The sequence below is a fragment of the Typopeltis vanoorti genome, chromosome 26 (genome assembly GCF_054136105.1).
Source record: "Typopeltis vanoorti isolate ZY-2024b chromosome 26, IOZ_Tvanoo_1.0, whole genome shotgun sequence".
Taxonomy (NCBI): Eukaryota; Metazoa; Arthropoda; class Arachnida; order Uropygi; family Thelyphonidae; genus Typopeltis; species Typopeltis vanoorti.
The window spans coordinates 31,784,914-31,798,073 of NC_143574.1; the positions used below are offsets into that span (position 1 = coordinate 31,784,914).

The window sequence follows — 13,160 nt, forward strand, 5'->3', positions numbered from 1 at the left end:
AAGGTTTTAGCGAAACGCATCAAATGCTTCAAAAAGCATACGGTGATGAATGCTTTTCCCGTACTCAAGTTTACGAGTGGTTTAAGCGATTTCAAAGTGGTCGTGAGACGCTTGAGGACGACGAAAAGCCGGGCCGTCCAAAAACTGGACTGAGCGAAGTTAACATCCAAATAGTGCGTGATTTCATCAAAGAAAACCCGAAATCGTCCGTGAGATTGATTGAAGATGAATTGGGGATTCCAAAATCAACTGCGCACAACATTTTGACCGAGATTTTGGGCCTTCGTAAATTGAATTCGCGATTTGTTTCCCACAGGTTGATCGACGACCAAAAAATGTATCGAATTGAACACTGCAAGGACCTCATTAAAACCGCTCGTAAGGACTCAAACGTCCTTGAGACGATCGTTACTAGTGACGAAACGTGGTATGTTTTGAGTATGAGCCCGAAACAAAGCGCTAGAGTCCTGAGTGGAGACCACCAGAAGAGGGGCATCCGATAAAAAGTCGCTTAGAGAAGTCAAAAGTAAAGATAATGCTGATTTGTTTCTACGATTCCAATGGCATTATCCACAAAGAATTCGTTCCGCTAGGCCAAGCGGTTAATGCTGAATATCTCGAAGTTTTGAAGCGATTGATAGAGAGAATTCGTCGCGTACGGCATGAATATCGTGACGACCGACCGTTCGTGAAAACACACTGTCACTCTGGTACTAGAACTCGACTTCTAATCAAACAAATGTCATAAACAGTTGACACAACACTAATGAAGGTTGCGGCTTTCGACAACAAAAAGATACAACAGGTGGCGCCACTAATTTCTTCTATTTTCGAAAAGTTCGGTTTCTTTTTGGACAGAGTGTGTATAATAACTATGTCTAGACTCTCAGTATTGTATTACCGTTCACGTGAGGTAACTGGCCAATGAAGAGAAGGGGGAAATGTGCATCGACTTCTACTAGACAGACAGTATCAACTAACAGTAAAAAAGTGCATTGTTTCAAGGTTATAATTACACAGAACGAAGAACATACATTTGAAAGTTGGGATGGTGAAGTCTTCAGAATTTTACCACATTAAATGAAATCCAATCAGAGAATGATGATGGGATTCATTTAGGAAACTAAAGCTCTTGTCAATAAACAGGAACTGATCGGGGTGCGGTGTGATATTAGGTCAGAGACCAACCCGAGCTTATCCAGGTGTTTGCCCAGATATGATCAGTGAGTGATGATGTCGGAGAAGCCTTCTAGAAACTGACCTGTACATTTCGCTCTTTTATAACTGGGTTTTCTTTATGTGTTTTTCATGGCCGTGCACTGTGATCATTCCCACAGCTATTTTTACTTGCTTAATTTCTGCAAGAATTAATTCCACTCTTCCAGTATGTTGCTGGGGGATAGAGAAGTGAAGAGAATCGATCTAGCGAAGCACAAAGAAAATGAAAAACCTTGAAGCTGAGTGCTTGAAGAGCCGTTCCATTGAAAGGCAGAATACGACCGTAGATAATTAAAAGAGATTTTGTATTGAAGGAATTCACACGCGAAAATCCAGTAAATAGTACGTGATGTCGACCGAGTGTCGGAGACGGTCCATTTACGAAAAAAATGGGGAGCATATAAGTGATAAAGATCTTGGAAAGTTATTGAATAAGCTTTCCTGAAAGCCAAACAATGCGATGAAACTCGCTTCAATCAGATAAAAACGAAGCGGAACACAAAAAAAAAAAAAAAAAAAAAAAAAAAAAAAAAAAAATCATCTATCTTAACATTAAAAAAAATAAAAACTTCCACATGACTGGCAGTTAATAACTGTGTCTGAACATCTTTTCCGTTATCCCTTCCCAAGTGTTTCTGTGATGTTGTTTCTTAATGGGGGACGCGTCTACAGTTAGCTGATTAAAATCAGCGGAGTGCAAGATCTGTGATTGAAAAATCTTGGCTTTAATTCTTTAATATTTCACATACGGATGACTAAATATTAATCACGAAGTTTATATTTTAATCAGTAGCTAGCTGTGATATTTAACACTCTTTAAATTTCAGCAAAAAGAAAAAAAAAATACATTTTTTGTACCATTTATTTTCCATTTATTTGACTTTCAACATGCCCCTATTACTAATAAACTACAGATCAGAACGAGATAATGATTGGTTATGTGCAAAGTATTTTAATCAAGAAAACATATGATACGTAATATACAAATAATAAAGTAACACAAGTGTTCTAGTATGTCACTTTAATAAAAAAATATTCATTCACTAAATGTCTAAATTTTAATGCGAATCAACTTTCATGTTTAAATCAACCTTCGAAGGTGAAGTATGTTCCAAGAGACTTTCAGTAATGGCAGTTACATCAATGCTCAGATCACCATTAATCTTCGATAATAGCAGTAGTAGTTTCAACTTTTTTTGTAAGTCTAAACGCAAGAAACTAAATTCTGAATCGAAAACTGACGTTAAATCTTATTGGTGATTTTTTTTTGAAAGGAAAAAAATGAATGGTTGGTGATCAAAGCAAACGGATTTGTAAAATGAAGGGAATTTAATGCAATCATTTTTATGTAAAATTTACTACTAAAAGTTGAGAATATGAAAAACAATGAAACATGCTGATCGCAAACTTCTACAGATTGCAATATTGGAATGGAATAGAGTGGAGTACCCTCCCGCGAAGAATCATCGGCTTCATTGCGGATGTCATGTAATAATAATAATAAAATAAAAATAAACTTAAAATGAATTTTACGACTTTCATAAAAGCGGATCATGAGCTAGTTTAGGTCGAAGCTTTGATTTTTTGATTCATTTTGATGGTCACAATACCATTTCTTAAGCCTTCTTTAAGCTTGCATATATAAATATTGAATTCAGAGAAGGACATTTTTGTTAGTTGTTTATGTTTCTCATTTGTAACATGAAACGCCAGACTTGTATACTGTCCTGAAATGTTCTTTCATGCGTATTTCTCCTGAGCAGCCTGTCCGTCCAATATAAATCTTGTGAAAGATTATATTCATAACTTTAAAGATGCCTGGTACAGTGTCCGACTTCTTCTTTTTAGGTGACATCTTCATATTAAAGTTTCGCAATTATGGATCTATCAATAACACAACACTGGGGCTAATACTGCACAGGGGCTCCAAGAACCAAGAGCAGGGGAGAAGTTTCCTATATTTTTTTGATTGTAGATCCGTGTGCATGTTCATGGAGCCACTTTGCTGTTCTGAGGGACGAAAAACCCGACTTTCAAGGTAAAAAAACCCCACCTGCGTATGAGACCGGCTAACTCACCTTTAGTCGAAAGAGATCAGATAAAGTTCCTCACGTCATGGATGGGAATCGAACCCAGGTCTGATCAAGGGCTTCGTCTACACCGGCTGAGCTACGGAAACTCGTGTCCGACTTAATGCATCCAAAAACCAAGGTCTGATCCTAAACCACCTTTGGTACACTTTCGTAAAAGAACTGATGCACATTTCAACAATGAAGTACACGTGATGTCAGCTATCGTCATATCAACTATTCTGTTAACTTTTTTATGTCATAATATATTTTAGTATTTTTTTATATATTATAAAACTTTTTTTTTTTGCTTTTTTATACAAATTTAATAATTTTTGTTAACTTGCGTATTTCTGAAGGAGTATATCATGCTTCGCAGGAAACTAGCCGAAGAAAAAAAATCTATGGGGTCATGCTGGTTTATATTAATATTAATTAAACTTGTTTTCATTGATAAAGACTGATGACAGACCTGGATCCTAATGTGCTCCAGTATACGATTATCTGCCATAATACATGTGCTGAATCTGGCATTTAAACACTGCTATGATAAGTGTAACAAAATTTATCAGATTTTGTCTTTTACATTAAATTTTTTTTTATGATTCTGGAATTTTTAATACATTTTTGCAGATAGATTGATGTTTTGAAGTATAAAAAATATATAACGATATAAATATAATGATAAATCTGTCGTCAGAGGTACTGTTTATCGTGTTTCTTTTCCAAAATAATTATAAATTAATTCATCTCATTGCAGAAAAAAAATTATCTGCGTAAGCGATGCTAGTGACATCTATATTATTCTCTTTATGAATTAAATAATCAACGTAACAGTGCTGGCAGAGACAAATTGAGATTTATATGACTGACAGAAAAAAAAATTTGAGGACGAAGTGAGTTTAAAAGAGAGAGAGAGAAATAGATAGATAGATAGAGAGAGGGAGAGAGAGAGAGAGAGAGAGAGAGAGAGACATCGTGAAAACTTTTTAAAATGCTTCCTAATAATTGATGCTATTGTCATGGCGACTGCTTGCCAATCCCTTGTTCACTACAATTACGTTACCATTTGTATTCTTCCAAACCTAATTAGATTATCCTTTGGCTTACCATCTAGAAGAAAATAAGAGAAGACAGAAAATATCCAATATATCAATTTTACGTTATTTCCAGCAAGCATAATGAGATTACACTCCATATGAAGCGAGTTACGAAATATGTCAGAAACACTTTCCATCTTTTAGTTTAAATTCGTCCAAACTCTAGACAGGGACTCTCTTTTGACTGAAATGCTTTTTTTTAAAAAAAATAAAACCATTCTCCCTAAACGCACATTAAAATACGTAATCTAATATACCTTCGGCCTCCAGAGCTCACGCAGTATTTTCGTCTTTTTTTTTTTTTTTAAATTTTAGAATTTTAAAAATATTATCAGTATAACCTAGATGGCTCTGAGTTAAATTTCAGGTATTGTTACTGGTTGCCATGGCAACCATTTATCAAATTGGTCTTTTTTTTATAATTCACACATTTCAGAATTTTAAAAATATTTTCAGTATAACCTAGATGGCGCCGAGCTAAATTTCAGGTATTGTTGCTGGTTGCCATGGCAATCATTTATCAAATTGATCTTTTTTTATAATTCACACATTTCAGAATTATAAAAATATTTTCAGTATAACCTAGATGGCGCTGAGCTAAATTTCAGGTATTGTCGCTGGTTGCCATGGCAACCGTTTATCAACTTGGTCGTTTTTCATAATTAAACTCAAGTCATTGTCACTTTTTTTTAAAATCGTTTTTTATACCGGTTTGACTGATTTTAATTGCGTTTAATCTGATTTTAATTTAATTTTAATTGCCTTTTAACTACTGTAGTTCAAATGAGAGATATGACAACGAAAATTGATTAATAAAGTATATTTTAATCAACAATGGATCGATACTCACTAAACACATTTTTTCCAGTAGGAGTTGACACTAATTATTAAAATTAAGAATATTTTAAGCCAGATATTCTTTTAAAAACAATGCCGAAAGGGTCTATAGTGTCATTCCTATTTCGAATATGTCAGAGAGACTAACACTGTGGTCTACCAACGAGTTGCAATTAATATGCAGCGAGGATCCACTGAATAAAAGGAGAGGTTGAAGAAATAAATGCAATTATTTTAATGACTACTGCTATTATGACTGTTGTAAGAGAAAGAAGGAATAATTAAACGTCCTAAATCTGAATCGACGAGGGTTCTTTGACGATAGTCGCAGCGAACGATGAGATTCTAAAGGGTGCGTTTTTATTGCATCTTTTGAAGACTTAACTGTGTTTACATCGTGTCCAGTTTAGGTTGTAATGCGCACGCACACATACTACTATACGTAGTATGGGATCTCTACGTCTAGTTTCTCGAACTTTCTTTAAACTGATTTTTTTTTTTTTTTGTATTATAATGTGCCATATATGCTCTCGCGTATTAACAACACTTCAAACTAATGAACATCTTCAAAAAGACGATTTAATTAGATAATTATGTCATTATCATTACATGACTGCTATCGCCAGATGGCCATAACATCACCCGATGATCTACGTGAGGAAGTTAAAACTATTACTTTTAAAAAATTCATTTTTTTAAAAATATTAAATCTCTTGTTTCATGCGCTTCCATAAAGAAGCTAAAATATAAGACCGGTCTACTAATAAATTGGAAGTACGATCTGTATGGATTAATTATTGGAGCAAATATTTACCAATTGATTATTTGTAACTGAAAGCAACATAAAGATTTTTTATTCCGTATAAGTAGCGTAGCAGATGTCACATTCCAAGAAAAACCACAGGAAGCTGCAAGGGATGATGATGATGATGATAATAATAAACCGGAACTACAGAAAGAGCGACCCGCGCTGCAAAAAAATTGGTCGTCCTCCCCTTAGGGACTCATTGCGTTTGGTTCATTGTCGAGGAGGAATTGTACCAAGACTCGCAGTTGAAGAGTGAGTCCTCTAGGCTTCTTGAACTGACCTCCAATGATCACCTGATAGAAGAGCACCGCCATCTTGTACGTCATCTTCCTCGTGGGCATTTCTTTTTGATGCTCGACGCCTCGCTTTGAGACAGTAGCAAACATCATCTGGCACTCTATTTAGCGAGATCCTCTTGGTGATTCTCTGCTGTCATCAGCTGACGATTTTCTGTAGTTCTTCCTCCCACTGGCGTTCTTTTTCGGCCATGGATTGTTTATAAAGTTCCCTGCATCAAAAGAGGAAACAAAAGTTATTGTTAAGTCGCCGAAAAAAAAAAAAAACGGAACTAATTCTTCAAAATGATTTTTATATAACTTTATCAATATTTGGAATTGATATTAAAAACAGTGACTATTAACTCAAAAAATCTTCCATAAAAAGAAGAATGAAAAATGACATTTCATTCTTCTTAATTTCATTGCTATTTTTTTCTTAGTTCGTTACCTCTTGAATGATGAATAACAGATGAATTCCATGAATTTTAAATGATCAACACGGAGATTATAGTGATGTTCATTTTTTTTTAATCTATAAGGACCACTTCACAAATTTACCGTTTATAGTGAAATGTAGCACCCGATTGTGAAAATAATCCCAAGCCATTACAGAGACAGAACTTTTTATTTAAAAAATAAAATAAAATTCAAACAGTGTGGTAAAAACGACTAAACAGCGTCACTCTTATTAAAAAAAAAATTGATTTTCCATTAGATTGGTTTTATGTATTACTTGAGTACTGTATGACCACCGATGCGAGACCCCTCGACACTTCTGCGCATGGCCGAAGAAGGCGAATCCATTAAGATAATGGGGTAATCAATGCGTTTCGTAGAATGAGTGTTTATTATTATACTGGAAAATTAGCTTTTCTTTTATGCAAATTCTAGTTTTTAAAGTGATAACTATTTTGCTTGCACAATAGTTAGAAAATTTTACGTCTAAAGTAAGCGATTTCGCGTGTTGGTGACGAATTCGTACATCGCCTTATTCATTTCTCCCCTCTTCAACATGAATTGACTCTTCTTGGCAATCTGCTCCCTTCTGTGGTTGGAACAGTACATTTTCTACGGTTGGTTTCCAAGGTATTTATCCATTTATGAATATCCCATCTCACAGAGATACCAGGATGTAAAACTTTCCGGAAGTTAACATCAGTATTGTTGCGTCAATTAAAAAAATGACATCACATATGATAAGAATTCTTCAGAAATATGAAAACTGGTTCAATTCTCATCTGACCCTGAAAGGTACTACGGTGACTTTCAGCCGTCCATGGAGTGCCGGTTGGACAGTCCTGAATCACAATGAAGTATTATTTTGATTCACTTACCAATCAGATGCATTTTTTATGTGATTCCCACCCACAAATACAGGTCGCCTATAGTACATTAATATGAGTACCTTAGGTGGATTAGATATTACGGAAACTATGCTCTAGAGATCCAACACGGAAGTTTTCTAAGCACCTCAAGCCTTCATTAAGCCTCTCATGAGCATGGGTAGTTGTGATTGTTCTACTAACTCTGCGTACAAAGGGCATCTGCGACTCCATCACTTCTAGTAGAAGGCTTCACTCCCAAAACCCAATGAGGTACGGGAGTGACCATACAGCGTTCTCTGACGTGAAATATGAATAACTAACTAACCTAAAGACATACACAAAGCATCCACTCCCATGGTGACATTTCAATCTACAGCTTATTGGTTGGAGAGTGAGTATGCTAATTAGTCGTTCATGAATTACTATTAAATGAATTAAATCATCAAAATACTGTTCTTCTTCTTCTTCTGGGTCTTTTTCCGTCTATTTTTCCTTCGATGGCATCTCCGATGATTCCATTCCCTCTCAGAATATGTCTGATCCAGTTTCCTTTGCTTCTTTTTATCCTCCTTAATAGACTTCTACTCTTTTTAAGACCTCTTCATTAGTTATTTATCTGTCCATTTGATTTTTTCCATCCTTCTCCAAATCCACATCTCAAAGCTTTCCAAAATCTTAATTTCTTCTTTCTTCAATGTCCAAGTTTCAGATGCATAGAGGGCAACACTCCACACATAACATCTTATAAGTCTTTTCTTTAGATTTCTGTCCATTTTACTTCTGAATAAATTCCATTTTCTATTAAAGGCATCTTTTCCCATCGCTATTCTTGCTTTTATGTCACTTTTACATCTTCCATCACTGCTAATAACACGTCCTAGATATTTAAAGGTCTTTACTTGTACGTCAGTAGTTAAAATACTTGAACAATGTTGGAACTCTTTCAACATGCTCAGTGGTGTACAGCAAGCATAAACCCTTTTAAGTGAAAAAAAATTTAAATGATCTAAAATTCGTATTGTAGAAGTTTTGTGGAATAAGACGTGTGATGTGCCTGAGGAAATGGATTATAATGGACAGTACCCTCGCACCCTCGTATTGGATTAAGAAAATTAAGGTTAATGGGTTGACACCTGCTGATAGTACATAAAACTTTTAGAGCATAGAAGTCAAAATATTTTATGATGTTAAACTTACTTCTGTCTGTTATAGATAATGAACTGTTCCTGGATGGAATTGAGACGTTTTTCTAAGGCACCCACTTCCTATTTAATAAAAATAAATAAAAAAATCTGTTATTAGGGCAGCAAAACTGATATATTCTTCATGTTATTTTTAAGTATTAAATCATGCGATGATGATGTTGTAGTTATAAGTCAGACAATATTAGATGTATTCTAATAATACAAATATTGAAGACATTCAAATTGAAGGATATTATGGATCCATCTAAATTTTATAGCCAACTTTCGAAATTTCCCAGAGAGCTTATGAGAAGATACTAAAAAGTCAGAGCTCATGTCTTTTAAGTAGTTCATGTGAGAATATGACCACCGATGCTGAAGTTTATATTCTGAGCTCTCTGGTAAATTTCGAAACTTTTATGTTCTTTCTATATTTGGCTATAAAAATTTGATGGATCATAATATCCTCCATTTTTAATATCTTATATTGCCAAACTAAAGGCCTTTCGTGTCTACATTCCTGTAAAAATATTGAAGATTTAAAATATCAATACCGTAACATCCTTCAAATCAATTTTCATTTCAAAAATATAAATAGGTGTGCGATACTGTACAAAACAAGATTTATTGGTTTTTATTTGTCGCTGTTTGTTACAATGGAATCTTTTGCATGTGTGCGTGCGTGTGTTCCTTTTCCAATTAGTAACCAACTTGTTCAAAAGTTGGTTACTAATTGGAAAAAGTGGCACTCAAGGGAGGTGGCGAGAAATCCTGCATTTAGTGACACCATTACCGAGTATTACAAATAGGGATGTTCGTTATTTGTCACTTACTTCGCAGCCGTAGTTCGAGTTCGCTCGACGAGTCGAACTTTTCTTCGACAAACGTTTCTTTTTCTTGTGCAAGGGCTTTGTTTCTATGATCATCTCTTCGAGCTCAAAGGTTGGATCGCAGTTGAGTTGGTTTTTCTACAGGAGGAGGAAAAATAAATAATTACCAGTCGATAATGATTACAAACCACCACTAAAAGTAATACGAGTCTCTCTCTCAATCCTCTCTCTCTCTCTCTCTCTCTCACACACACCTGCACTAGCGCGCAAAAGTCACCACAGGTGCGTGAACTTACGTCTGGGATGAAAGGTGGTGTGATCTGCATGTTGCGAACGGCCTGGAAGTCCACCTCGGCGAGATACGGATGGCATCTCATCTGTTCCAGAGTGCTCATCCTCTGCGAAGGATCCACTTGGAGCAGCTGTAAATAAATAGACTTGTTCAATGGGGGAGATCAGTACAGATGCTTCTACTAAAGAATTAAACAATTAAACATTGTTCTACCGACCTTTTGTGCCAAATTTTATAATTATGTACAAAAAGTGAACACTTTTTACAAAACTATCAGCGGCAGCTTTTGCTGAAGTATAGAGATCCAGGAAATTCTGCCAAAGATTTTTATTTAAATAGAGGGCAAGTTTTTTTTATCCCTTTAATCTTTTAATAACTTCCATGTCGAAATCTAAATTAAAATCTTAATCTTCATATTTAAATTCAGTGACGCGTTTGTAACGGAGTTACGACGGGTCACGATGGGAAAACAGCTGGGGTCGATTTCGTTTTCGCCACGATGAAACAAATCTTTATATTATTTTAATTTAGCCGAAGAGTTTTCAGAAATTAACATTGATTACGAAAAAGTTAAATTATTCAGAGATTTCAAAACAGTGGAATGTGCTTCAGACTTTGGGAAAAAGGAGGATTATCTTTTTGAAACGATAAATTTAGATGAATCTGCGCTCATCTAATAGATATCCTGGCTGACCAAGCTGGGTAGTGTACCTGCTGTCCAGCTAAGAGTCTGTGGGGTTCTAATTTCACGGCGAATATCGATGTTTGTCAATGTTTTTGGATGATAATAGACGATTTTCATCGGGGGATCCAAGACCATCTCCTTGTTGACCGGATTATCTACTCTTTAGCCCACCTAAAGGGTTATTATTACAGGTTTTCGAGGGTGAAATTCACCTAATAATAATGAGATTTAAGATTTGAAAGTAAATATTTGGCAATGATGAAAAATGATAAGGAAAGACTAAGGTTGCTTGTGAATGGACAAAGAGAAAGCGGTTCCAGACCCAAATGGGAGGATGAAGGGCAGAATAAGAGAAGAGGTATGCAAGCGAGATCAGGGAAAAAGAGAGAAAGTTGAGGAAGAAGCAGTAATGAAGATCAGTGTGTTGTGAATGCTGAGAAATGATGGGTTTGTTCACCTAAAAGTGTTTTGTTTTTTATTGGAAGTGAAATGGAGATCGGTGAGGATGCTAACCTGATGGAAAGAAAAACGGAAGGTATGATATTTCTTGTGAAGATAGAAGGGAAAGAATAGAATGAATGGGTTGTTAATGATAGCAATGAAATTATGTCCACACGATTCAGATGTAAAAGGGAACAGCAGCAGAGGTTTGAGGAAATATTGAAGTGGAGGTGGACAGGATTAGATGTTAGTCATATGTTAATATAGGACTGGAAAAGTGGAGGATGGTAACAAGAAAATGCATGGTTAGAAAACAAGAGGTGAATGACCATTATGGAAGATTTTAATCAGGAAAATATAGACCAAGAAGAAGATATGGCGCTGGTGTAACGAAAATGAATTTCTTGAGGTTTTCAAGGACAATTACCGTTGCTACAGATGACTGAAGGCGCATCAGAATTAAAAACTTCTATTTTCAGGTTACATGAAAATTCATCGAACGGCAATTTATCGAAAAAACAATTCACCGAAAATTTTAAAATTTCGATAATATTATGATAAAAGTCATCCATTTAGAACAAAAACTGAACCACGCAGACAGCTTCTTGTACCAACAACTTCTACTAATTCGGCTAAGTCAGAGAGTTATTGTAATACGTAATTTGGACACATTATTTCTTTGTAGACCCGAATATTGCTGAATTGAAAACTGGAACGGTTCGACATTTTCTTGTGAAAGTTTCAAATAGCGAATCTGAGTAAAATTCATCCCATAATAATCTGCATTGAAGTCGCGTATTACTACTAGTAACAACAATAATAATAATGGAGTCTGCGTAGTTCAGTCAGTATAAACGAAGCGGTTTAGTTAGAATGACCTGGGTAGTTGGAATTCCATTTATGACCGCTTAATTTTTATCAGTCCTGCTCAGCTAAAGGTAAGCTATCAGGCATAATAGGGAGATGACTTTGCTTTTCCTCCCGGAAAGAGGCAAATCAGTCCCTTGAACAGACATGAAACAGATATCCAATTAGCATTGCTTTCTCACTCTACATGGTTCAGTTTTTGTTCTAAATGGATCAATTTTATCATAACATTTTCGAAAAGTTAAAATTTTCGGTGAATTGTTTTTTCTGTGAATTGCATTTTCGACAAATTGTCGTTCGATGAATTGCCTTTTCGATGAATTGCCTTTTCGATGAATTGTCTTTCGATGAATTGTCTTTCGATTAACTCTCCGGATACCTATTTTCATTCCTAATCATTTCAACATAGGATGCTATTGTGAATGGATGTTGAATCTACCTCCTGTTAGAATGGCCATGAGATCATTACCCAGGTGCACTGTCACCAATGACAAATGTACCTGGAAGTGACAACGAGCGGAGAACGTAAAATGGACGGATCCCTTTCCAGGAAGCGAAAATTCAGACATCCCCTCTTCTTTTCAGGAAGACAAAACACGCCATTTACATAAAAAAAAATATAAATTTAGGAATATATCCGCCAGAGCTTTTATTTTCAAAAGGAAGCGAGTGGGTGCGAAACCATTTGGCCCAAATTTTGAAGATCAGCGGGCAGCTAGTCTCTACCGTTAGCCTATCCCAGAAAGCTGACCCAAGATTATGAAGTGATTTTAAATGACACACAACTGCTATAATTCGTCAAGGTATTTTATACTTCTAAGGGTAACATCATGAAAACTTGAGGAAGGAGAAAGCAGGTGGTGTATGAGGAATTAAATAAACTCACTGCATGTTCCAAGGGAATATTCCAGGGAGTTAACGAAAGTTTTAACGCACCTGTTTAATAAGAGCCTTACAACAGGAAGAATTCCAAAGGAGTGAAATGAACGAAGGAAAAATTCTTCCATTCAACAAAGGAGGCGAAAGACTACGGCTTCGAATTACATTGAAATCTGTGAGTGTGTGCAGTTGCCATTAAGGTGTTGGCGAGGTTTGTGAGGACTGGAAATGTTATCAGTAACTTTCCTGTGATGATCGGCATGGATTTGGTTAGGAGAAGGTGGCATTTTAGTCACATATTACAACAGTGTAACAGGTCTCTTGGGCAAGAGACATATAGAATAGTA

The 13,160-nt window shown here is 35.7% G+C and overlaps 1 protein-coding gene across 1 annotated transcript in view; it reads right to left on the minus strand.

Moving 5' to 3' along the window:
* Positions 1–6,056: 6,056 nt before the first annotated feature.
* The window catches only part of LOC150092463 (serine/threonine-protein kinase 32B-like), a 46,785-nt gene continuing 39,681 nt past the window's right edge, over positions 6,057–13,160 (minus strand). Inside the window, exons 9-12 of the mRNA XM_090414828.1 lie at positions 9,946–10,071; positions 9,653–9,787; positions 8,833–8,900; positions 6,057–6,540 (exon numbers count right to left, since the gene is read on the minus strand). Of these exons, the coding sequence (XP_090270954.1) occupies positions 6,468–6,540; positions 8,833–8,900; positions 9,653–9,787; positions 9,946–10,071 (402 nt within the window). The 3' untranslated portion in view covers positions 6,057–6,467. The remainder of the gene's footprint in view (positions 6,541–8,832; positions 8,901–9,652; positions 9,788–9,945; positions 10,072–13,160) is intronic.